The sequence below is a fragment of the Trichechus manatus genome, unplaced genomic scaffold (genome assembly GCF_000243295.1).
Source record: "Trichechus manatus latirostris isolate Lorelei unplaced genomic scaffold, TriManLat1.0 scaffold00209, whole genome shotgun sequence".
NCBI lineage: Eukaryota > Metazoa > Chordata > Mammalia > Sirenia > Trichechidae > Trichechus > Trichechus manatus.
The window spans coordinates 634,432-659,832 of NW_004444145.1; the positions used below are offsets into that span (position 1 = coordinate 634,432).

The following is a 25,401-nucleotide window of genomic DNA, read 5'->3' on the forward strand; positions in this document are numbered from 1 at the left end:
TGTTATTCTCTTAAACATTTGCAGCTCAAAACAGTTGAGGAAGCAGCTTAAAAAAAAAAAAAAATCTCCCTACCCCCATCAATCCACAACCCCCAAATTCAAAAACAAAACAAAAACAAACCTAAAATCACAACACGACCGTGCTTCTCCCTCCAGCAGGCCCGCCCATCCACCATCAAGCCCACCCCTACACTCCAGACATTTGATTCTTGAAAATAGTAATTACAAAATGCCCTTTGCCCACAGCCCCTAGGAGAGAACTGCATATAAGCTTCATCTTCATCCCCATGGCTCCCTACCAGAGAGGGATGTGGGGCCTCACCCACCCCCTACCTACCCCTGCCACCAGGAAGAGGTTCAACTGCAGCACAAGCTTGGGCAGAAGGGGGAGGGAGAAGGGAGGCAGGGGACCCATCACCCTCTGGCTCCCCCCTGGGGCCAGCTCACTTTTGTGCGTTATAACATAGTCCAACTATACAACAGGAGGTGGGAATTGCCCAGCCTCTGTACCCCCACCTTACAGCAGTCACAGCCAGGGGGTGGGGAGGAGGGGGTGAGGAAAAGGGTGGTAGGTTGGGTAATGGAGGGGGCCCCCCCACAAGGGGAGCTCCATGTGTCTGCCCCATGCCCCCCTACCATTTATAAACTGGTTTTGTAAAAAGAAAATAGATATATTTATATAGAATATATAAAGCACAAAAATTAGTAGTTTTACATTTGCTCTCCCCGGGGGTGGGGGGAGAGGGGAGGGTTCTCACCTCCAGCCGGCTCCCCCGTGCCCCACAAGACTATGTACAATCCCATGTATAAATAGATAAATACCCCCCACCCTCCCCGCGCTGACACTAAGCTCCCCCACCCCCACATCACCACCCCTTCCCACCAGACCAGCAGCAGTTTGGTGACTGAGGGAAAGTGGGAGCTCCGGGCCACACCCTGCCTCACTGGGTATGGGCATGCCTCAGGGACAGCCCTCACCCTACCCCCCAGCCGGCCCATCCAGGGGCTGGAAGGCAAATGGGCTCAAGATGGGGTTGAGCTAACAGGAGGGAGATAACCTGGTCCTAGGTTAGCACACCCCTCCCACCCCCATGTCCAGATGGAGAAGGAAGTCCTAGAGCAACTAGGGGCCAGTCATCCCCAATCTTCATCATCATCAGCCTCAACCACCATCCCATGCCCATAATTAAAAACAAAGATGGATTTTTTGTTGTTGTTTTTTTCTTCCTCCTCCTACCCCCCTTCCACCCACTCAGAAGAGGGCAGTGAGGTGGGGGAGAGGGTTGGGGCAGTGGGGGTCTTGGAGAGGGTCTCACATTTCGAAACAGCAAAAAATCCAACACTTAAATGAGGTAGGTGTGGGTGCGGGGTCTCCTTGCCCGGCTCGCCTGGCTTGCCCTCGTGGGCAGCTGGGCACCTCTTTCCCATTCATGTTGCATTTGTCAGAGTGGAAAACAAGGAAACACAACCCATAGAGAGACAGAAACACAGAGGAGAAGAGGGAGACAGAGACAGATTTGAGAGGGAAGGGGATGGGCGTGAGGGTGGGAGCAGGACCCGGCAGGCAGGGCCAGGTGTGGGACCCGGCCTTTGGGATTGTCAAGCTTAGTCAAGTCTCTTTGCAGCCTTGAGTTGGGCCGGAGAGGTCGGTGGGAGCAGAAGGGCTGTGAGGCCCGACCACACATCCTCCTCCCCTCTCCCTGCTGCCTCCCAGATGCTTCTGGGTAGTTCCCGGCCCATATCCCCCTCAAACCTGAGATGCCCAATGGCTGCTTCTGTCTGGCCCCTCCTGGAGCTGGGGGCAGAGATGCCAGCCTGGGGGCCGGTAGCAGGGAAGAGGGTTGTCCCTGGTGCCCAGGGTGGTCTTGGCCTAGGGCCCTCTGCCCCAGCCTCCTGCTCCAGGGGCTCCGGTCAGCCGGCAGCCCCAGACCTGGGTCCCGGCTCCGGCTGCTACCACTCTTCCCCCTCATCTCTTTCAGGGAAGAGGTTGGGGGTGGGAAGACTCCCCTGCCTGGTAGCCTCAAAGCTTCTTAGTTCATCCATTTCCGACAATTCCAGGCTCCACAGTGGCAGGGGATCTTGTGCTGATCGTCCTCAAAGTCAAACTGATAGTCATAGGTCAGCTGGAAAGAGAAGAGGGCAGAATCGATGCCAGCCCCCCAGAGAAAGGGGGGGTGAGCAGAGCTTAATCTGAGGACAGAGAAGGTGGGTAGGGAGTTGCCCTGTCACTCACTCAGGATGCTACCTCTCACCTCCTCTCCTTTAGGGATTCGCCGGCTGGAGATGATGATGATTTTGTCCTCCTTGTCAAATGTCACAACTTCTGCCACACAGTTAGGAGCACAGGAATGGTTAATGTACCTGGACAGTGGGACAGAGAGTTGGGACAATTTCGTTTCCTTGTTGGCCCACCCCTAGAGTGCCAGCCCCAGGGTCCCCTAAATCCTTCTTTCCTCATTCCTCTCTCACCTGGCAGGGCCTCCGGTCAATGTAGCATCGATCACATGTTCATTGTTTATCCGGAACATGTAGATACCTCGGTTCTAGAAAGGTATAGATTGCAGAAGAAGGGGCAAGATTATCAGAGAATAGCAGTAGCAGTGGTGGGATCAGTTCAGCAGATTCAAGCAGTAGGCTTATCTTGCATGTTCTTCATTTTGCTTGCCTCTCTCTGCCTCTTCCCACAGCTTTCCTCCTGCTCCCCTGGACCCAATCCTGCCCCTTGCTATTTGGCTGAGCCTGACCCATGTACCACACTGGCTCCTCTGCTAACCCATACCTGCTCTTCATAGATTTTCTCCCGCCGGTTGGCCACCTCATTGCGAATGATGGTGCCAATGTACTCGATGACCATTGTGTGCTTCTCTAGGTCCTTGGCTGCGTACAGCCCCAGGCCCTGGATACGGGAGCGAGCCAGATACACGTTGTTCTTCCACTCGGTGCGCAGCCGCCGGTACTGAGATGACTTGGAGTGCACAAACTGCTTGCTGTACGGGGTGTTGGTCTCGCCTGTGAAGGTGCTCTGATATGCCTTGGACATGCTGGTGCTGTTCAGGGTGTGGGGCCTGGGAAGTGATACAGTTCATGACAAGACAGCTCTCCCTCAGACCAAGCACACACCACCCACCTCCTCCCTGGGATGTGTGACACGCCAGTTAGGGGTGTGTGCTGCTAGCAAGCCATGGGAAGTGCTGCCTTGGAAATGGAGTGGAGGCATCTGGGTCTCTGCTTTGGTGAGGCAGCAACTAGCTACAGGGACCCCTCTAGCACCCTGGGGGGCACAGAGAGCCCAGATCAGGGTGGGCACAGAGGGAGAGGGAAGCACAATTCCCCTACACTGAGCCTGCTCTCCCACCTCCCTGCCTTCTACCACTTTCCTGCCAAACCACACTCAAGGCCATGCTCCTCTGGGAGGTCCTCCCCAAGCAGCCCAGGCCTGGAATTTAAGCTGATGGTTTGTTCAGTGTCTTAAGTCCTGCCTCCTGCTCATACTGGAAGCCCTAACAATAGGGGCCTGATTCGAATTAAAATTGGCTGTGCATTCACAGCCTAAAGTGGTATCCTTTCCTCTCTTCAGACTGTCCCTCCTCTGACATAACATCAGACTCTGTGCAGATGGCTCAGTGCAGGGGAATAACTGCTGCCTGGCGGGTGCCTTTTCACCACCCTAGGGCACTAGCCAAAGTCTTACCCATCCCAGAGCAGTGGTTTTCAAACATTTTGGGTTCTTTTCTTTTTTATTTAGTAGAAATCTTTGGAGTTTTTTTTAGACAAAATGTTGATTGGGATGACAACAAATAAACTAGATGAAAATGGAGCTCTTCAGGTTGAATTCAAATTGGGGAAAGGGGGTTGAGGAATGGGGAGGGCCAAGTTCTGCCCACTCAGTCTATGTGTTCCAGGGCTTTTTGGAACACATACACTCGCAGTTTGAAAACCACTGTTGTAAAGCATCAAGGACTAGGGCTGACTAGGGGCAGAGTCTCTGACATTCTACAGCAGCTCTCGGAGCAACTGAAGGCCTTCAAGAGAGCCCTGCTACCACGGACTCTGCCTCCCTCTACCCAGGGATCAAGGCCAGGCTACCGTGGAGCACAGAATGAACAGTGAGCCACAGTCAGGAGGCAAGGTTCTGGTCCCAGCTGCGTGACCTTGGTCTAGTCACTTAACCTTTCCGCGTCTCAGTTTTCTCAGCTGTAAAATGGGGGTCATACCACCTGCCCTACCTACCTCATAAGGTTGTTGTGAGGATCAAATGAGATAATGGATGTGAAAACGCTTTGAAAAAAAAAGTATAAAGTGCTATACAAATGTAAGGTTTTATTATTTTTCTAGCATACTTCTAATTATTTATTTTTTGATATCAATTCAACTCAGCCTGGGGAAGGGAAGGTAACCCTAGCACTCATGGGGCATCTGAGGTTTGGGAGAATCATAGGTCCCCCTAGAAGCAAAAGAGGAGAGGGAAGAGGTGACTGGGTCCCTTATACATTTCATAAAATTTGACCACTGTCTACACAGAACCTCCCCAACATCCATTCCCAGGGTACACAAGATAACTCTGTCCTAGACCCCAGGTCTCCCCAGTACACCTGAGTAGGGTAGGTGAGGAGGAAAGGGTTACCCCTGTGATACCTGTGTACCCTCTAATTAGGAGGCCTAAGAGTGAATCCCCAGTATCCCCAAGGAAACTCTGATCTGTACCCCAAACCCTCCTAATGTGGCCGGAGGGGCCTTACCAATGCCCACATCCCTTGGCCCCAGCCCCACAAGCTCACCGTTTGTAGTGTGTGAGGATTTTAGGCTCCGATCGGGCACAGCCAGTGGGGTTGATCATGAGTGGCAGCTCCATCAAGGGGTGGCGCCCATAGCGGAATAAATAGTTTTGACAGCTCTCCACCCCAGGCAGCTGTGGGCACAAGTTGTGCTCACCTTAGCCTGAGCTCTTTTAGGTCAGAGCCAAAGCTCCCAGTGCCCCCAGGCCCCTGCACCCAGTCCCTTCCTTACTGATTCAGCTATGCGAAGCACAGCGTGCACCGTCAGCCCGAAGAGCTCTTCGCCTTTCAGGTACTCAGGAAAGAGCCGTAGCATGTCAGCCTCTTTTCTCATGGCAGCCACAGGCTCGATGATGCGATTCCACACGGCTAAGAGGCCGGGAAAGAGAGTAGCCCTCAGAGGCAACTTCCACTCACTGACCTCTAGCTCTAAGCCCCAATCTTCACACCTCCCTGTCATGACGGTGGCTCTTCAGGACCCCAGCTTGGCCTCCCTCAACTGGCTAGAAGCTTCCAACCCTGGAGGAGCATCAGAGAAGCCTCGGTACATAGGAACACGAACGCAGGGCCCAGGAGACCATGCACAGGCCAGGTTCCTTGTTGCAAGCCAGCAGAACAGGCATGCTTTGGAGTTGGGAAGACTTGGGTTCAGGTTCCAGTACTGGCCATGGGACCTTGAGCCAAATAATCAGCCTCTAAGACTCAGGTTCTTTCTATTCATGCTGGGCATAATAACAGTACTTACTTCATATGGTTGGATGAATAAAATAACCTACATAAACACTTAGTTTAGTTTATGGCACATAATATATGCTCAATAAATGGTAACTGCTCTCATTGTTCTTTTTATCAGGAATACTAAAACTAAGATCAAAAGAATTTTGTCCAGGGAAAAGCAACAATAAGGAACTCCTGGTTAGGATCAAGTTGGGTGAATCAGACAATAGGGTCTCAGAACTGTATCCTTTAGTTCCACCAAGGATAGAAAAAGGAGCCAGGATATGTGAGGTTAGGCAAGGAAAATATTTCCAATTACAAGGGAATTTAAGGGGTCTTAAACCTATATGAATGGAGCACTGGTGGTGTAGTGGTTAAGAGCTGGGCTGCCAACCAAAAGGTCGGCAGTTCAAATCCACGCCGCTCCTAGGAAACTCTATGGGGCAGTTCTACTTTGTCCTATAGGGTCGCTATGAGACGGAATCGACTTGATGGCAACAGGTTTGTTTTTTAAGAGAGGCTGAGACGTCCCTGGGTGGCGCAAGCAGTTAAGCACTCAGCTGCTAACCAAAAGGTTGGCGGTTTGAGTCCACCCAGAGGCCTGGCGATCTATGTCCGAAAAATCAGCCATCTGAAAACACTATGGAGCACAGATCTACTCTAACACACATGGAGTTGCCATGAGTCAGAATTGAGCCAAGGCAACGGGCTTTTTTTTTTTTAAAGAGAAGCTTAAACACTTTCTCTGGGGATCTTCAAGAGGCCCCTGCCTGCCTGAGGTACAGGGAGAGGATCATCCACATGGAGGTTTTGGGGTGCTTATCAACATCATAAAGGTGACCCTGGGAGAAACTTGCCCAATTCCATATTCCCATTTCCAAGGCCAATGCTCACCCTGCGGGGAGGCGTCGGTGAAGACCAGGTCCTCCAGACCCTGCTCCGTGACTTTGATTATGAACTCTGGCCGCCCATTGTTCTCGCCGATCGAGCAACGGTAGCAGCAGCGGCGGTTGTTGGTGCGGAGGCTCCAGTAGATGCGTGTGGCCTCGTAGCCCACGGGATAGAGGGCGGTGGCACTATGGAAGTCAGCCATCTGGTGAGGGAGCAGCTGTCCAATGGCGTGGAACACAAGGCCCCCCACACGGAACATGTGCAGCCGCTCTCCCCGCTGGATGATGCTGGCGATTTGCTTCACCTCATCTCGCTCAATGTAGACCCGCCGGAAGACAGCAAAAGAACTCAGCTCCTGTTCGCAGGGCCCCTTAATCTTATGCATTGGGCATAGCATGGTCTTGTCCTTGAAGAACATGCACTTGGCGCGGATGGCACAGGCAAAATGGTAGACATTGGGGCAACGCATGCGATTGCAGCTGCTGGTGGCACCGGTGCGCTGGCACAGGGAGCACTTGGTTAGCAGTCCCCGGTGCAGAGCAACCTCCACATTCATCAGCGCCCCACCCTGGGTCTCATACACCTCCGTGGACCACAGGGCACAGTTGAGGTGTACCCACAGGTCCAGGTCCAGGTTCAGCAGGCGGGCGGGACCGTCGGTGGCCCCGTCGCCCTCCTCGTGGCAAAAGCAGCAGCGCCGCATGTCTCGAGGCACCTTGTCAGGTCGCAGGGCTGTGCCAAGCTGCTCCATAAACTCTGCCACTTCCCGCTCATCCTCCTGCTGCCCACTGCCCTTCTGGATGGTCAGTAGCAGCCGCAGCCGCTTCCAGCGCACCCCCTTCCACTTCTTGAGGCGAGGGGGGCGGGAATCCTCCCCTTCTTCAGGGGGCCGGGCTCGGGGCTTGGGCCGGGCTGACTCAGGGGAGGAGGCGAGAGGCAGAGGCGAGGGGACTGGTGGCTCAGCTGAGGGTTCGGCTGGAAGTTCAACCATGGGTTCAGCAGGTGGGCTGGCAGGAGAGGGTGCCAAGGGGGAGGGAGGTGGGGAGGGTTCTTCAGGAGGCGGGGCCGAGAGCTGTCGCACATCCAGATTGGAAACGTTGTAGGTGTAGCTGTGCTGGGTGGGTGGCTCTGGGGCAGGGCTCTCCTGTGGGAGGGTGCCCCGTGTTGTTAGTTCCAGTGCCTCACCTAGCTAGCTCCTCCCTTAGGCGAAAAGAACACTGGCCCTCTCCCCTCCTCCTGGCCCAGATTTCACTCTCCCTAAAGCCTCCTGGCTTCTCTGTCCAAGTCAGTACGTTTTTCCTAACACCCACACCCTTGTCTGGCCCAGACCCACCTGTTTCAGGAGGCTCAAGATGTCTAGCTGGCTCTTGAGGGTATAGCCAGGCAACACTGCATCAAACTGCTTCAGCCAATCAGGGCCAGCTTCTGGGCTCTTGCCTCCCAGACCCTTTTCTTTCCCACCTGCAGGAAGGAAGGGGTCAGAGCCTCCCACCAGAACTATTCCCCTCAAGCCCCAAGGGACTTTCCTGGCACACTCACCAGGGCCCTCAGCTTCCCTCTTCTTGGGCTCAGTGCCTGCCTGGGCAGGGCTCTCTGAGAAGAGCACTTCATACGAGTTAGGGATCTTCATGCTTAGCAACTCTGCCACTGCCACCATCACACCATTTAGATTCTACAAGGGCAGGGACAGAGATGGAGGGACATGTCAGCAGAGCGTCTGGCATAAGCACAACCCCCAGCCTGGTGGGGACAAGGACATCCAGAACACAACCTCCCGAGCGGTTGGTTATCCTGCCCCTGGGCCGCTCCCAGCCCATCTCATTTCCCAAACTGCTATGGGCATCAACGAGAGCTCTGCAGAAAGAGATCTATGTTGAATCAGTTTACGAAATGATGTTCGCTATATCCACAACTCGGAGAGTCACAACACGCATTAGCAAATTAAAGGACCTGAGAAGTCCTGCAGTAAGAAATCTGTTTGTTTGTTTTTTTTAAAAACTAGGTCTTCCATTTTCTCTGACCACAAAATCCTGTTAACATTTCAAAAAACAGCAGAGAGTTGCACCGAATGTAACAGGGGAAGTGCTGTCTTTTAGCATTTGTCACACTGTACACTCTACTCATTTGCTGACTTGTCTGTCTTTACCACTGGACTATAAGCTCCTTGAAGGCAGAGATCATGCTTCATTTACCCTAGTACCCGCAGCCTCTAGCCCAGGCTTTCACACGTAGCGGGTACTCAGTAGGAGTTTCTGGATGACCAAATGTTTGTTTTTAATCTAGACAAGCTCCAGGGAATGCCCTCTGACTAGGGTCTCCTTGGCCTTAGAGGCACCCCCAGAACAAACCTTGGCTGCAGCAGCAGAGACCGTCAGCATGACTGACACCTCACTTCCTTTGCCCTTTTCCCAAGTTGTGGCAGGCAGCTTTCCAGGGACCTCCAGGTCCAAGGCCCCATAAGGTTTGGTATCTGGGAAGACTGAATGTGAAAGAGAGACCTGTGTGAGGTCCAGTCGCCTTGTTCTCCCAGCCCTGGCTGCCCTAGCCCATGCCCAAAGCAACACCTACCTGGGATGCTGGCCCGAGGAATGATGGGGATGACAGGGGATAGGGCCCGGTCGTCCTGCTCCCACCGGCATGAGCCTAGCTGAGGGAAACGAGGTGCCTCCTCCCCCAGGATGCTCTCGGGGGATGAAGCTGGCACAATGCTGTCAGGAGAATCGCTATCCTCATCACTCTCCATCCTACGGGCCAAAATTTGACACCTGTTTCTACAGCTCTGTGGACTCCCCCTCCCAAATCTAGAGATCAGTAGATGTCATAGCCTCATTTGAAATCTGCCATTAGTCAGAAGAAAACTGAGGCAGCCCACCCTCTACCCCCCATTCCTTATCTCCATTTCCGGCCCCACCCCCACCTGACATCCTCAGTCTGATTGTGAGGGGGTGTAGGCAAGGCGGCCAGCAGGTCTAGACTTTTCACCTCTGAAGCATCTGAGGAGTGGAGAGGGAGAAGGAAAGTCAGGGTGAGGGTGACCAGAGCCGATGGTACTTTCTCGTCTACATTTCAGGCCTAACTAGCATGAGACCTTAGGTTAGCTATCATAACCACTCTCTACCCATCCACCCACTCCCAGTCTGGGGCAGACAAGTTGTATTTACCGAGCTTTCTCTATGTGCCAGGCCCTGGGCTTTAGATACCCCTTTGTTTATTAATCTTTTAACAACTCTATTAAGCATTATAATACCCATTTTATAGTGAGAAAATGAAGGCTCAGGCAAGTCAATCAAGTTGTCTGACTATAGTAACATAGCTAAATAAATAAATGCAGGAGCCAGAATTCAAATCCAGATCTGACTTAGCTCCATACCCACTAAAGCTGGACTGTTCTTAGACATAAAGCTTCATTAATACTATCCCTGCTATGCCCACCCCCTACTCCACTGTTGCCTTTGCTCTAGACTCGAAGACCCATCCTTGCCCATTACAAATCAGTCCTGAAGAGGCCCTTCCTATCTTGGGTATCCTGCCTTATAAACTCACAAGGCATTGTGTAACATACTCATTTCTTAAACTGCATATCAGGGCAGACTAACTGGCCTGGACCTCAGCCACCAAATCCTGCTGGGGAAGGAAGGGTCCACTCTGCTCTTGACTTACTCCTCAGTGCCCCTTCAGTCTCTCGGGCAGAGGCAGCATCCTTGGGGTGCTCCCCCAGCTCTTCAGATGGGGTGACGCCATTCACCATCTTCTGCTGCACCGATGGGGGTGGGGTGGGGGGCAGCGACGAGGGTGGTGTCGGCGGGTTACTCAGGTTATTCTGGGGGTGGGGTGGGGTGTTGTGTGCAAGATGGCATAGGGAGACTGATGTAATCTCCTGGCCCCACACATCAGCAATTTCCTCAAGTCTTCCACTCCCATCCCACCTCCCTAAGAACGTCATTATCCCCAAAGGTATTGCCATTTTTCTGACCTTGGTAAGCAGCTGGGAATAGTAGTCAGGGCCAGTGGGCAGTGCCCCACTTCCAAAGGCCCCCCTCAGCTGGCTCTGCCCACTGATTGAGCAGCCACTGCCAAAGGGGGCAAAGAGGCTAAAATTGGCGGTGATGGTAGGCTCCGTTAGGGGCAGCAGGGACAGCTCCTAGGAGGGGCAAGATGACACGGTTGGAAACCTCCAGCATTTTCATCTCTGCCACTGCACACCTAGGGGCCAGGGTGCCCCCTATCCTGGGACGGGACCAGGGGACTGGCTCCTGGGGGTCACCTGTTTCAGCTGTTTCAGCAAGGCCTCGCTGGCCCTGACCCCGTCCTCCTTCCGCAGCTTCTTTCGGGAGCTCACCAACCTGTCGCTTGCCTTCTGTACCCGCTTGGGCTTCGGGGTCAGTGGCTTCCTTGCTGCTGCATCCTAAGCCAGATAACCACAGTGAAGGGTGCTACCTGCATCTTCAGAGTCCTCACCTCTTCTGTTTGACCCAGACCTGCTTTCCTGCCCCCAGGCTCCAGATCCCACTCTATTGCTCCACTCTGGCTAGAGCACTTACCTCCTTGTTGCTGGGGGTACCCTGTAGTTTTTGCTCCAGACCAGTCAGCTTGCTGTCAAGGTGTCCGTTGACCTCAGCTCGCAGCCCCTCGGGCCCCCGCCCAGTGCTGAGCTGCACATTCTTTGCCCGTAGAAGCTTCTGCAAGAGCAGATGTCCAGCCTCTGAGCGGTGTCCTGCCAGCAGGAGGTGGTTGCTGGTACCTGGTGTCCCTAGTGGTTCCCCATTGGTCTCCCTTTTCACCGCCTGGGCCCCCAGGGCACATGGCTCTTCCCGAGGCTCCTGCTTGATGCTGACATGGGGCGGCTCAGGCACCGCCTGCCCATTCACCTGCTCCAGATGCCCAGGATCTGGCTTCTGGGCTTCTGCGAGGTTGTCTGGGGGGTCCCAAGGTCCCAGCCCCTTGCCAAAGAAGGTGTCCGCAAGCTGGGCAGCAGCAGGTGAGACTCTCCCAGAAGGCTCCCGGGGCTTTGGAGTCCCTGGCTGGGTGGGAGTGAGCTGGACTTCAGAGTGGAGCTGGGAGCTGGGGGAAGGTAATTTTGGTGAAGGTCTCTTTGGTTCTTGGGGGCTGGATGGTGGAGGTGTGGGATGTACAGGGCCAAGGACTGGTCCTGTTGATAAGGCTCCTTGTGGGGCAGGGAGCCGGGATGGGCCCTGAGGTCGAGGCCCTGCCCCTAGCTCCTGGAGGGGGCCTGTCTGGGATCCAGGGAAGCTTCCAAGTTGGGGTTGACGGCCTAGGAGGCCCTGTAGAGGAGAGGGCTGCGTCCCAGGCTCCTGGAAGGGTGGGGTCTGGCGTACTGTCTGACTCTGCTGTAGCTGTCGCTGCATGAGAAGTGCCTGTAGCTGCTGCTGCTGCTGAGGACTCAAGTGCCGCAGCTGTGGGGTTTTGGCCAGGACCCCTTGGAGCTGTGCTCGAAGCTGACCCACTGTAGGCATGACTCCAGCCCCAGGCAGGCCCTGCCCAGACTGGGGGACAGGTCCTGGTTTGGGAGGCTGTGGCCCTACATTACTTTGCATGGGCCGCTCTAGCCCGAGGGGATGTTGGGGACCCATAAGGTTCTGGCTCATGGGTCCAGGCTGCTCCCCTAAGGAAACAGAGGGTTGTGACAGCAGGTGGGGCACAGATGAGGCCTCAGAAGATGATCCACTGCCTAGCTGCCCATGGCTTCCCCCACCTGCTGTGTGGAGCAAGTTCACTTGCTGCTGTTGTCCAGGGAGCCTCAGAGGTGGCTGCAGCTGCAGGGAGTTGGGCTGAGGCTGGGCCTGGGGTTGGACAAGCAAGAGTTGTGAGTCCCCAGAGACTGAAGGCTTTACCTCCCCTGGTTCGGCAGCCGTTGATTCAGGTGTAGTCCCTACTGCTAGAGGGCCTCCCTGATGTGTTGAGGGTCCCTCAGTGACCTCTGGAGGGAGAGCTGTCTCTACAATGCCTTGTTCCTTGCCCGTCAGGAGGAGGGTTGGGCCCAGGGCTCCGGGGCTAGAAAAGTGTTGAAGAGGCTTGGCTGGCATGCCAGGGCCAAGTGTCACCTGCTGCTGCTGCTGCTGCTGCTGCTGCTGCTGCTGCTGCTGCTGCTGTTGCTGCTGCTGCTGCTGCTGTTGCTGCTGCTGCTGCTGCTGCTGAGGAGACAGTAAAGTTCGACTCTGGTTCAAGAGGCCCATCTGCTGCTGCTGTTGAAATTGCTGCTGCTGCTGCTGCTGCTGCTGCTGCTGCTGCTGCTGCTGCTGCTGCTGCTGCTGCTGCTGTAGTTGCTGCTGCTGTAATTGCTGCTGCTGTACCTGCTGCTGTTGTAGCTGCTGCTGCTGCTGTAGCTGCTGCTGTTGCTGTTGAAGTTGCTGCTGCTGCTGAAGCTGCTGCTGCTGTTGTTGAAACTGGTGTTGCTGAAGCTGCTGCTGCTGTAAGGAGCCCATGGGCTGTGCATTCAGTTTGGGCTGCCCACTGTGTGGCATCAGACCCTGCTGAAGATGGGAGAGCCCTGCCATGGATCCCTGCTGTTGGTGCTGTTGTTGTTGCTGCTGCTGCTGGGATGTGACCAGCCGGTGTGCCATAAGGCCCTGACCCTGCTGTGCTAGCTGGGGGGAACTCAGCACCCGAGGCTGGGTCAGAAGTACCTGTCTGTGAGGGCCCTGGGGGCCCAAAGCTCCAGGGTGCTGCTGCTGCTGGTGTTGCTGCTGCAACACTGCCACCTGGGCAGGGCCCAGCATGCCCTGGGGCCCCTGGGATGGTTGGGGAGACAGCTGTTGGACCAGGAGGCCCTGATGGCTGTTGGGAGGCAGAAGTCCCTGGGGCTTAGGACCCAGGGCCTGGTTTGCCTGCACCCCTGGGCCCTGTTGCTGCTGTTGCTGGATTGCCACCTGTCCTAGAAGGTGTTGTTGCTGCTGCTGCTGCTGTTGCTGCTGCTGCAGTTTCTGGGCCAGCTGCATGCGTTGCTGCTGCAGCTGCCTTTCCTGTAAGAGCCTTGAATCAGGTCCCAAGCCCCGAAGAGCAAGGTTGCCAGGGAAGAAGCTGCCAGAGGGACCAGTCAGGGCCCCAGCCCCACCAGAATGTTGCTGTTGCTGCTGCTGGGCCCGGGCTGTGTTGAGGAAGGGACCACCTGGTTGTCCAGGTAGTGCCATGCCCCCAGGGGGTAGGCGAAGATTTCCAGCTTGCCCACCCAGAGGTCCCTGAGGTGGCTGTAGCCCATGGCCTGGGAGCAGCTGACCAGGGAGCTTGGTGAGTAGTCGGGGACTCTGGGAAGGGCTGAGGGCCAGCACAGCTGAGTGCTGCTGTTGCTGTTGTTGTTGTTGCTGCTGTTGTTGCTGTTTATTCCGATATTCTGCCATGAGATTAGTGTGCTCTTTCTGTTGTTTTCGGACCTAGCATGGGAGAGTCAGAGAGGTCAGCATGGAGCCTGCTCACCCATGCCATCCCTCCTCCCTAGCTTCTAGGTGCTAGGCTGAAGTTTGTTTTCCCCACCTGATCCAGTTGTTTCTGGATCTTGCTCTGCTGCTCTGTGACCAGCTTGAGCTTCTCTGCATCGGCCTCTGGGAACTCACGGCCAGCCTTTTTGGCGGTGCGCTGCTTGGCACACAGAGCCTTCCGGGACTTACGGTGCACACCAATCTGCTCCTCTAGCACCTTCAGCTGCATCTGTAGGAGCTGTTGGGTGTGGAACAGCCACTCCTCATATTGCCGCTGGTCAGCCTCATCTGGGAGAGGAAACAATGTCAGGACCTATAAATAAGATGGTGATCCCAATCCCTTTTCTTCCACATATCCCAAACCACTTCCTTACACCCTTCTCCCATGTCCCATACTCACTGATCACCCCCTGAGCAAAAGTGGGTGGGTTGGGGCGAGGTTGGGAGGGGTCAGCGGCACTCCGCTCCTGCAATAAGAGAAACTGCTAAAGGGTTACTGTTCTGTGCCAGACCCTAAGAAGGGTGGCCCAATAGCATAGGACACAAGTTCCTACTCCCATCTGGCCACTTACCTGGCCACTCCCAGGTGCCACATGGTTCTGCAAGTCATTGCCAGGCCCCCCTGAGAGCCGCTGGGCTAGCAGTGACACTTGTTGCCTGTAGTCCACCAAAGCAAAAAGGGTAAGTGTTAGTGGATGGGGAAAGCAGAAAGGCAGAGAAGAGGTGGAACAAGTAAGGTCAGGGATGGTGGGCCAGGTAGGTGAGGGGTGTAACTGGAAAAGGAAAAAGCCAAGCCCCTCTGCCCCCAACTCTTACCTGTTCATACCGGGTGCCACCCCAATGCTGCCCTGAGCCATCACTTTCTTGATGCCTTTCAAAGCCACCATCTTGGCCTTTGCAATGGGATCAATAATATCTTCTGCAGCAAATTTGTCTAGGTCTGGAGAGGAAACAGCCAAGTGAGCTGAGTTTTGGGCTCCATGTCTACTCCAGGAGCCCTGGTGGCGCAGTGGTTAAGCGTTTGGCTGCTAACCAAAAGGTCGGAAGTTCAAATCCACCAGCCACTCCTTAGAAACCCTGTAGGGCAGTTCTACTCTATCTTATAGGGTCGCTATGAGTTGGAATTGACTCGACGGCAGTGGGCTTGGTTTGGTTTTGGTGTGCTCCACTCCATGTCTGCTGTTCCTTCCAAGAACAATGGCGTGGCACAGTGGAAAGACCACTGGACTAGGAGCCAGGCCACCTGGGTGACTCAGCTCTGCTATTCACAGGACATGTGGCTCTGTTTTTACATGCACAGTGCTAGGAAGAGGTACTTAATAAATATTTATTGATGCGATATATCAATGTCATTTCAGCTATAAGCCTCAGTTCACTCCTCTATCTGAGTGAGATCACGAGCCCTACCCTGCCTACCTCACAGAGCTGTTGAGAGAGTCAAACATGCTGAGAATATGAGTGCACTTGATGACCTGGAAAGCACTCTTCCAAAGCAGTGTTCTTAGAGCCTCTAGTGCAACCCAAGAACCCAAGACACGGGCCTTGTGCCAAAGCCCTAAAGGCCAGAGCTGTTTTAGGCATGACACGCAGCACCTGTAACTACATCCAGGATGTAGGGTAGAAAAGCAGAAATAAGGAACCAACAACAACTTAAATCCTCCTACAATCCTGCACTTTGTGTATTTCCCCATCGCTCAGAAAACTTATCCAACTGCCCACTTTCCATAGAACTAATCAAACTCCCTCTCCTGGCATTTGAGGCATTTGATACAGTTAACAGTACCAGAGTGTCAGGGTTCAAACTCTAGCTCTGCTAGCTGCTAGGTGAGTGAACTTGGGCAAGTTGCTTAACCTCCATGCCTTGGTTTCCTCTTCCGCAAACCAAAAATAATAGTATCTACTTCATGAGTCCCCGGGTAGTGCAAGTGGTTAACATGGTCAGCTGCTAACTGAAAGGTTGGCAGTTTGAGTCCACCCAGAGGTGCCTCGGAAGAAAGGCCTGGTGATCTACTTCCAAAAAATCATCCATTGAAAACCCTATGGAGCACAGTTCTACTCTGACACACATGGGTTCACCATGAGTCAGGATCAACACAACAGGAAATGGTAGGTAATGAGTTTGCGGTGGTGATTAAATTAGACAATGAATGCAAAAACACTTAGCACATTACTTGGCAAATAGCGGTTACTCAATAAATGTTAATGGTATTATAATTCAAGGACTTCCTCAATCTGACCTCCCTACCTCTCCAGAATCATCCACTCACATTCCTCTACATAAAGTCTACTCCAGCCTTACCACTTCACTCACTGTTCTCCAAACACCCCATAGGTTTTCCAGCCACTACGGCCTCACTCAAGTCTTATCACCTATCTGGACTGCTTTTCTTACACCACTCTCCAAGTTCTAAACTTTCAGCCTCATCACAACTGCAAAGCCTTTGCTAATCAGGTTTCATTCATGCATTCAGGCATCTTCTGAGTGCCTATTATATGTTAGGAACCATTGCCCTCCTTCTTAGGAGCTACCATGCTTCTGCCTGTACTACTAGTATGACATTTAGTCAAAGTTCTTTGTGTCCCATTTCCCTTAACTAGAGTTTGTTTTAGATCTCTAGCCCCAGTGCCCATTTGGTGGTAACAACAATCAGCCTGGAGTAACTCAGCCATGCTCCCAACTAAGGATACCTGTATCTGGGAAGAAGCTGTTAGCCAGCTGCTGCTGCATCGCCAGCTGCTGGGGCTTCATACACATGGAAGGTGGCACAGTACCCATGGGCTTCTGTGTCAGCACTGGCTGTGGGCTCTGCTGAGGTACCAGTCCTGCTTGCCCTCCATGCTGTCCACTTAGCATATGCCCTTGGTTGGACACCATGGCCATGGATGGGGCCAGGCGCTGCTGGAGGGCATGAGCTGGTGGCTGGGTGGGAATCAGTGGATGGGCCAAGCCTGGCTGTCGGGTACCTCCAAGACCCAGGGAAAGCTGCTGTTGGGGCCCAGCCAAACTGGAAGAGCCCTCATGTGGCAAAGGCATGGCCTGGGCAGAGCCTGGTGTGGACAGTAGGGAATGCTGCTGCTGTTGCTGCTGGGCAGGCTGCAGTTGTGCTGAAAGCTGCTGCTTCTTCTGCAGTTCCTTCTTCTCATGCTCCAAAAGATCCTCAATGAGTAGGGGCAACTCACTGGCCACCAGTGAGCTCTCCATCTTGTCAAGTTCATCCCCAGACGCCGTGTGTCCACTGGGCAAGGCCAGCGTCCCACTCTCTAGCTCAAACTTTTCCAGCAGGGAAGACCCTCCTGGGCCACTCAACGGGCTGGGGGCCAGCAGGTGAGCCGGTGGTCCTCCTGTGGCCCCAAACGGGCCCTTTTCACCTGTGTGGCCACTGCTGGAAAAGGGCCCTGTGCCCATCCGCGTGTCCCGGTTGCCAATCACGCTCTGTCCTGGCTTCAGCCCCAGGCCCAAAGAAGTGGTGGCAGGTGCTGGCTCTACCTTGGGGGTGGTAATAGTGAACTGGCAAGGGGAGGGGTGGGACCCACCCTCCTCCACCTTGGTTTTCACTTCAGGGAGTACCGGTGCCAGGCGGGGCTCAGAGGCATCAGGGGCAGAGGCAGGGGCAGGGGCAGGGGCAGGGGCAGGACGCTCCTCAGGGCCCAAGGGTCCTGGCTCCACCCCCCGCAGCAAGGCCTCTCGCTCAGCCTTCTCATTGGCTGATTCCACCAGCCTCAGATGCTCATTGAAAATATCCTTCTTGTCCCCAGTGTCTAGCTCAGGGTCAGTATAGGCCAGTAGGTCAAACTCATCTCCGTTGAGCAGATCATCTAGGTGGGGGTCATTAGTCTCCAGGTTTTCTAGGGTGCCCAGCTCATCATCACCCTTAGCCACGTCCACACCCAAGCCCAGATGAGCAAGCTCCTCATCATCCTCTAGGGCCTTGTGGGCATCAAAGTCATCATCCAGCTCAGAATCCTCACAGGGTAGTTTCCCAGCTTCCAGGGCCAGAGGAGGGGGGCGGCTAAGCTCAGTGCTCGAAGGGGGCCGGCTGACCAGCTCCAGGCCAGCGGCTAGGTTGGGACCCTTGGTGTGGGGTGTTGGATGGAGGCTGCTGTTCAATTCAGTGGCTGGTGGGGCTGAGGGTTTCTGTGGAAGAAGCCCTGATACCGTCAGGCTCCGAAGTCCTTCAGGGGCCAGTCGGTGGGGATCCTCACTTAGAGCATAGAAACGGGGTCTCTGAGGGGGCCCCTGACCTGGGAATGGAGGCCCCCCAGGTCCTAGTCCTTTCTGCACATTGTGCCGCAACTCAATGAACTGGGCAGGACCAGCTGGACCAGGCACTGCCTCACCAGGGCCAGGCAACCGGGTGGGAATTCCTGTCATGGGAGAACCTAGGGCTTGGCGGCCAAGTTCAGGCCCAGGAGTTGATGGAAAGCGAGTGGACATTGCAAGTCGCATGGAGGTTGCTGCTGTTGCCTGCTGCTGCTGCTGTTGCTGCCACAGTTGTTGCTGCTGTAAGGGCAGGGGCCCAGGATAGGGTGGTCGCTGATAGAAGGCTTGGGAGCCTCCTACCAGTTGTCTGGAAGAATATACAGTAGTCAGTAAAATGAAATCAGGATGAAGAAGAGCTAGAACATGGGTTTAGGACAACAAGGGAGGAAAAAGTTAATGCAATGAGGGGAAGGAATGGGAAGAAGAGTAAGTGGTATGGGAGGATTAGGGAGATGGGAAAAGCCAGAGGCAGCAAACAACAGCAGTAAAATCTGTCCCTTTGAATGACCCCCAGGGAGGCCCCGAGAGCCTTACCGGCTGTTCACATCCACAGAGGAAGGGGTGGGTGGTGGAGGTGGCCGGGAGAGTCGATCATCTGTGGGAAAAGCCCCTGGCCCCAGGACAGGGCCACCCAGCTTGCTCTGTGGCAGTCCCACAAGGCTACTCTTGTCCTAGGAGAAACGGAGGTAAGGCTGCCACCCTCAGTAGCCTGGCTCCACCACTTTGCTGGGCCCTGCTACCCGTTGCCACTCCACCTACCTGGGTCCCAGTGAAGGGAGTCTGGCCTCGACTCAGCTGCTCAAAGGCAGGGCTGCTGGGCTCCGCACCCCAGCTGCCCGGGGGCCCCACTGCTCCTGCAGCTGCTGCAGCTGTTTCCTTCTCCTGCCGCAGGGTGTTGCGCTGGATCTGCTGCCGAATCAGCAGCTCCCGCAGTCGCTGGCGCTGTGGAGAGAACAGAGAAGAGGAATTAAGTCAGTTCTACTCCAATCATGAGGCTGGCCCAGAGAGAGCAGAGCTATGGGGGGCTCAGTTCCAGGATGTCGACTCACCTGCCGTTGCTTCTCCAGCTCTGTCTGACTGAGGCTGGGCATGCCTGGATCCTGGGTACCTGGGAGTTCAGGTGCCGCTAGGGAGCTGCCCATTCCAGTCCCTGGGTCTTCTCGCTTCTCAGCTGGAGAGGTGATCCCTGCCCGCTGTGAGGCTCCATGGGACAGGTAGGGGAGGGATCCATCGGGTGCAGGCGGTGGCAGGACTGATGGGGGGCGTAGCGGGGACAACCCATAGCCCTCTCCTGTGGACCCGCTGCTGGGACCCAGGGGGCTGCCTGATGTGTGGAAGTTCCCCGCGGCTACTGCGTAGTTTGTGCTTTGGGGCTTGCCCAAGTTGGCGCTGGGCCCAAAATGGCTATTGATCCCATGGGGTGGGGGGGGACCAGGCTGAGGGGCAGGGGGCTTTAAGGAAGGCTCCCCTACCGCCTGAGGGAGAGTGAAACGCATAGGAGAGGGGGTGCCCACAAATGCACCGGTCCCAGGGGACCGGGTGAAATTGGAGGGCTGCCCACTTGGGACCTTGGCGTGGAGCTCACCTGTTGGCCCTGAGGGCAGGGCTGCTGGGAAGCCCCCAGCCCCCAGAGGAGTGTGGGCTAGAGGCCCAGCCTTGAAGGCAACTTCAGAAGGCTGGGGTCGGGGTGGCTTATGCAATGGGGCAAATGGGTCACGGGACTGAGGGCGTGAGGGTGGGCGAGAATAAGGGTCAGGGGACTGGAAGCGAGGGGTAACAGGGGATGGGCAGAAAGCCTCAGCAGAGAGAGGACGGGGTGTCAGTGGGGACTGGGAGCTGGACTGGGACTGAGGACTGGCAGGAACTCGGGAGAAAGGGTCAGAGGGCAGTGAGCGAGGGGGCAGGGCACAGCAGCTCTCAGGGGGTGGTGGCTGGGGCCGAGGAGTCAGTGGGGGCTGGGCATAGGGGTCAGGGTAAGGGCTAGGGCGAAAGATGTCTGGGTGGCTTGGGGGAGAAGGGGCCAAAGCCTGGGCAGGGGGCGGCTCCTGGGGCCGTAGGCTCAAGCCTGGGCTCTGGGGCTCTACCTGAGATGCCCGAGGGGTCAGAGGGGCTTTGAAGACATCAGGTGCCTTTAACTCCAGGCCACCTAGGTGGGGGCCTGAGGAGGGTGAGTCAACAAAACCCAGGTTTGGGGGCCCATAGCTAGGAGAGGCTGCCCCAAGCTCTTCCTTCTTCACCTCTAGTGCCTTCCGGGGCTCCCCAAAAGGTGGGGGTGAGAGCAGGGGCTCGGAAGCCTTGCCTCCCCCTACCCCTGGGCTCTCAGGCACAGCCAGGTTGTCCAGTGAGGGGCAGCGGGGTTTGAGAAAGGGGTCAGGTGTGGAAGGCTGGTGTCGGGGAGTGCCAGGTGGGGTTGTGTGAAATTCCCCTGGCTGACCAGTCCCAGGACGAGATGAGGGGCCCATCGTCGGAGGCTGTGCGGGGGCCCCAGTCGGGCTAGGATAAGGGGGATAGGTGGGTGGTGCCGTGGGGAAGCGGGGCTCCAGGGCATAGGCGGGGGCCAGTCCAAAGGGGTCCTGCGAAGGCACTTGGGCGGGCACCTGGGGCGGGAGCTTGAGGAAGAGCTCACCAGGCGAGTCGGGGCCGGGCACCGTGCCTGCCGGTGGCTTCAGGAACCCGTCCGCAGAGGTAGACAAGCCGGCGGGGGTAGTGGGGCTGCCAATGAAAATGGTGGGGGCAGCAGCAGGGGGCGGACTGCCCAGTGCCCCTGGCTGGGGGGGAATGCGGAGATGTAGGGCCGGTCGGTCAGTCTTACGGGCTATGTCGCCCACCTTGGTTTGCTTGTTGATCTGGCTCTCAGCCTGCTACAGGGGAGACCAGGCATACAGCAGTCAGGCTGCTATGGACAGGCCCAAGTCCCCCACACCCTCAGAAAGGGCACCCACAACAGGACTTCGATGGCTCAGCCCAACCCATCCCAGCCCTGACTCACCTTCTGCACCTTGTTGATGCGGTGAGCCGCCCGGTTATCTTTGGCCTTTTGCTAAAGGATACAAAACACAGTTTTAGGCCTACAGCTCAGCCTCATGCCCAGCCCCCATGCCTCACAATGTCACTCACACTCCCTACCCAGAAGCGATCCCTCTGGCCCAGCTGCTTCAGGGGTAGGGAGTAGAAAGAACTGAGGTGAATTTCCCAAAGACACCTCCCTCCAAGCTCAGTGCCCCAAGATGAACCATGCTGTTTTCTGTCTCACCAGGTAGGGGGCTTTGTCCGCAGCTGGAACCTTTCTCCAGAGCTTCATGATTTGTTTGCATCGGCTAGACCAGTCTGAGGGCAGAAAGAATGAGTTAGAGAAGACATGGCACTCCACTACCCAGCATGTTGCCAGGCTGTTTCCCTTGCCCTCATCCCACAGGTACCTGGGTAATCTTGTTTGAGATTGGGAAAGTTAATGTTGGCATAGAGCACAGGCGAGATGGTGGAGAGCTGGCCCAACTCCTCGTCCTTCTCCCAGCGCTGAAGACTCCGCTGGTTATAGGAGAGCCCGTCGCCCTCACCCTCCGTGGTGGGGGTGGTGGGGGTAGAGGGCGTGGTGCCCCCTGACCCCGTCCACGGGCTGTCTGGCTCACCGGGTTCCGGGCTGAAGAAGCCCCCGCGCTCCCTGGGGCGCAGGGGCAGAGAGTCACAGGGGGCAGGGATGCCAGGCTCCACCACAGACACATTGCCCACAGCCCCAGGCCACTGCCTTGTCCCGACAGGGAAGGGCCCCTTTCAAGAGAGTAGGGAGGAGAAGGGGCCCCCAGGAGTCCAAGGGAGGGAAGGCCCGGACCCAGTCTAAGGGAAGAGACAACAGGGCTGCCCACGAAGGTTAAGCATAGATACCAACCTACTATCCAGGAATGGGGACTGGCAGAGGCCAGGGTAGGAGTCCATTGGGCTGTTGGAGGTGAGATTGCCCAAAGAGAGTCCACCTACAAGAGGCATCAGATCAGAGAGAAGGGAGCAACCGGCCCATCCTAGGGGCAAGTTTGGCTACACCTGCCCATCTAGTCTTCAAACCACCCCTACCTGCACCGCCCTGGAGAAAGGGCCTCTGCAGTGGCGTACGGCTGCCATCTAGGCCAGGGGTTCCACAACCCAGATGCTGCTCTCGTTCAGAACCCAGAACATCCTTGAAGAGCTGCTGCAGGTCTTTGGATTCCATCTTAGGCAATTCTGTAGGGGAATGATGAGGGACGATGCTGAGGAAGACTGGGGAGCTGACGGGACCCCACAAGTATACGAATGGTCATGGCCAGGGAAGGTGCCCAGGACTCCCTTCCAGAGACATGGTAGAGACGACAGTCCCACAGGTAGGACCTTCTCCTTCCCCCATAGAGGACCTTTACACACAATGAGGTACGGGTCACAGCCTCACCTTCTGTGGGAATCCTGTCTAAGTCAGAGCTAAGCATCCCTTCACCTGGGGTGCCTGGCTTCTCGGGGTCACTGGGCACTGGGGATGCCTTTATGCCCCCATCCTCAGGTCCTGCAATTGCCAGGAGAAACCCATCAGTCAAGGCCAAGATGAAGGTACCACATCAGCCACCCTGAACCACACAGGGGCATGCAACAGTTTCCAGCCTCCAACCCTGCCAGTGCTCAGGGGCAGAGCAGGTCGACAGAGGCAAAGTCAAGACAGGACACAGTCCCCCAGCAGCCCTCACCTGGTGTATCAGCTTTGCCCTCGAGGCCACGTGATTCTTCATCTGCAACATCTGGACCATCATCTCCTAAGAGCAATAGCCCCCACTCTAATCAGAGATGCCTTACACCTGACACTCAGGCAGGTCCCCAGCTCTACAGAACAGGGCCTTCGGCCCACCCTCGACTGCTGGAGACCAGTCCATTTCCCACCAAATACCCCTGACAGCTCCTAAGTACAGAGGGAAGATAGATCCCTTCACACCCCTTCACCCATGACTGACCTTTCTGCAAGGTTGGGGGCTCCTTCCTTTCTGAGCCTCCATCCCCCTTGGTTTTGGGGGTTCCTAGTCCAAAGCTTGGCCGGCCCACCCCGACTGCAAAAAGGGCCTTACGGCTCAGGTCCAGCAGCTCCTTCCCAAAGAAGGCTTCCTGTGAGAGGAATCAGGGAGAAATAGGTTTTTTCATGCTCTGCAGGGCCCAGACACTCCCACTCACCCCTCAGACCCTAAGTCCCACCTGCAGGTAAGCAGGGAACATGTCCTCCAGTTTGCTCTTCTTGCGCCCTCGCCGCTGCTGCTTCTTCTTCTCATCCCCATCAGCTAAGCTCTGCTCAACGGAGCCCTCTGCCGGCAGGTCAGAAGGCATCACTGAGGACAGGACAGGAGGTGTCAGCCTTTCTGGTGACCCTGGGCATGCTGCTCCCTACTCAGCCTGGTGACACTTTCTGCTTACCCTCTCCCCTGACACCAGTCAGGCCCATCACCCTCTTGGCCTTTTCAGTGGCCCATTCGCCAGGTCTCCCTGGCATTGCCCTGTGGGTCCTGTGATCCCCACCTTCTCCCAGGCCCCACTGGTGCCCTCACCCGTCTCACCCTCGTCGGGCTGCCCATCACCACTCAACACCTCCGCCTGTGCTGCAGGCCCCCTTTTCACACGTGTATGGGATTTCCGCTGTCGCACCATGAAGCCACCAATGCCTATGAGGAGGAGGTAGATGTGAAGATGAGGAGCTGCTGGGGGACCTGGTCCTCACCACCACCCCTCCCCATCCCAGGGCCTCACCAGGACGATACGGTTTGCGCTTGCGTTTTTTGCTTTCCTCGGTCTCCTCCTTGCCAGGCTCTCCGTCAGGGCTGATGGGGCCCTCCAGTTTAATTTCGCACTCCATGTGCTCTACACCACCTGCATAGGGAGACAGAAGAGATGGAGGCAGATCAGAGGCTTGGGCCCATTTAACCTTGTCATCCTGGCACCCAACAGCAGAAAGAGCTGAGTGCCCTGCCAGAGCCATTTGGACGTGACTAACAGTGGCTTGAGGGTGACTGGGAGGGACAACGTTGCCCCCACCCAGACCCCAACTTTCACAGGCCCACTCCCACAACTTTGCCACTCCCCAAGGTTCCCCAGCCCAACCTTCACCCTTGATAAGCTCATCAGCGTCCAGGTCCCCATCCTTCTTGTCATCAGGTCCGAGGGCATCTGAGGGCTCAGAACCTTCTAGCCCTCCCTCGCCTGGGAGGCCAAGCCGCCCCCGCCGCTGGCGCCGCTTGTGCAGAGGTGACATCGTCAGGTTACGCAGCACGGCCATGCCAGTTTCTGTCAGCCACACACCCTCGAAGCGAAAGTACTGGGGCTCTGCACAAGGGGGAAGAGCATATGAGCCCTGGATGAACGCCCTAGGAAAACTAGGACTCCGAGTTTCGGCCTGAGTCCCCAGCTGGGACAAAGGCAGTGACAGAGAGGTCAGACAAAGTCCAGCCTGGGGTTTGAGGCCACCAATGAGCACTAGCTGAGGCCTGAGTTCAGTGGCCCAGGGAAATTCAGAGACAGACTGCTACCGCAGAAGCCTGATTTCGCTTATGATTAACCCTAGGTTCACCAAGATAGTCTTTAAATGTCTGGGGCTTGGAGGGCCCATAGTTGATGAACGCCAGCACACAGTACCCCAGATGCCAGAAACAGTGTCCACATCATGATGGAGAGAGAGAGACACCCCCAGCCTCCTTCACTGAGGAGAAAGAGCTGTTTTCTCTAGAGATGAGATTCTCGCAGGAAAGATGCGACATTGCCTAGAAGGTAGACTACAGGGAAACTGGAGAACTCCGTTCTAGTCATAACTTCACCACTAACTTACTGAGTGACCTTCGGCAGGCCACTCAACTTCTCTGGGTTTTAGTTTACTCCTCTTAAAATGAAGAGATGAAGTTAGGGGGTTGGAGCTGGCCTAGACAGATGGTGTCTACAGTCTCCTCTGGCTCCGGCATTCAAAATTTTGTGACTCACCTGGCTCTTTCACTTTCATAGGCACCAACTCTGGAGGCGCAACAGGCACTGTGAAGAGAAGGCCAAAACCAAGGCAGCTCGAGACCCTATCCCAAAGCAAGGCACCTCTGCCCTGACTCCTCCTCCACCCCATCCCCTGCGCCTCGTGCTAACCCGCAGGCTTTATCACATAGGGTTGGCAGGAGACACAGTCAAAGCCCTCATCTGCAGCCTGCTCCACTTCTTCCTCTGTGAAGAGGCTCTCACAGCCAGCATGCATCCACCTGGGACAAGGGAGACAGGAGGAAATGAGCCCAGGCAATGGCAAGACTCAGAACGGAAGAAAAAACCAATGTGAAGAGTAAGGGGTAGGGAA

The 25,401-nt window shown here is 55.7% G+C and overlaps 1 protein-coding gene across 1 annotated transcript in view; it reads right to left on the minus strand.

Annotated features, from left to right (window-relative positions):
* Positions 1-632: 632 nt before the first annotated feature.
* KMT2D (lysine methyltransferase 2D) overlaps positions 633-25,401 on the minus strand; it is a 37,991-nt gene continuing 13,222 nt past the window's right edge. The window contains exons 19-56 of the mRNA XM_004388287.2: positions 25,200-25,309; positions 25,047-25,094; positions 24,177-24,398; positions 23,826-23,945; positions 23,636-23,740; positions 23,280-23,410; positions 23,045-23,192; positions 22,784-22,849; positions 22,495-22,605; positions 22,155-22,292; positions 21,964-22,048; positions 21,497-21,738; positions 21,331-21,404; positions 21,067-21,117; positions 19,127-20,938; positions 18,837-19,019; positions 18,612-18,748; positions 16,505-18,384; positions 14,633-14,756; positions 14,389-14,473; positions 14,217-14,283; positions 13,872-14,104; positions 10,925-13,771; positions 10,648-10,788; positions 10,357-10,524; positions 10,044-10,203; positions 9,301-9,376; positions 8,952-9,127; positions 8,732-8,862; positions 7,923-8,055; positions 7,717-7,844; positions 6,387-7,527; positions 5,008-5,144; positions 4,779-4,909; positions 2,780-3,065; positions 2,470-2,543; positions 2,253-2,361; positions 633-2,123 (exon numbers count right to left, since the gene is read on the minus strand). Of these exons, the coding sequence (XP_004388344.1) occupies positions 2,031-2,123; positions 2,253-2,361; positions 2,470-2,543; positions 2,780-3,065; positions 4,779-4,909; positions 5,008-5,144; positions 6,387-7,527; positions 7,717-7,844; positions 7,923-8,055; positions 8,732-8,862; positions 8,952-9,127; positions 9,301-9,376; positions 10,044-10,203; positions 10,357-10,524; positions 10,648-10,788; positions 10,925-13,771; positions 13,872-14,104; positions 14,217-14,283; positions 14,389-14,473; positions 14,633-14,756; positions 16,505-18,384; positions 18,612-18,748; positions 18,837-19,019; positions 19,127-20,938; positions 21,067-21,117; positions 21,331-21,404; positions 21,497-21,738; positions 21,964-22,048; positions 22,155-22,292; positions 22,495-22,605; positions 22,784-22,849; positions 23,045-23,192; positions 23,280-23,410; positions 23,636-23,740; positions 23,826-23,945; positions 24,177-24,398; positions 25,047-25,094; positions 25,200-25,309 (12,103 nt within the window). The 3' untranslated portion in view covers positions 633-2,030. The remainder of the gene's footprint in view (positions 2,124-2,252; positions 2,362-2,469; positions 2,544-2,779; positions 3,066-4,778; positions 4,910-5,007; positions 5,145-6,386; positions 7,528-7,716; positions 7,845-7,922; positions 8,056-8,731; positions 8,863-8,951; positions 9,128-9,300; positions 9,377-10,043; positions 10,204-10,356; positions 10,525-10,647; positions 10,789-10,924; positions 13,772-13,871; positions 14,105-14,216; positions 14,284-14,388; positions 14,474-14,632; positions 14,757-16,504; positions 18,385-18,611; positions 18,749-18,836; positions 19,020-19,126; positions 20,939-21,066; positions 21,118-21,330; positions 21,405-21,496; positions 21,739-21,963; positions 22,049-22,154; positions 22,293-22,494; positions 22,606-22,783; positions 22,850-23,044; positions 23,193-23,279; positions 23,411-23,635; positions 23,741-23,825; positions 23,946-24,176; positions 24,399-25,046; positions 25,095-25,199; positions 25,310-25,401) is intronic.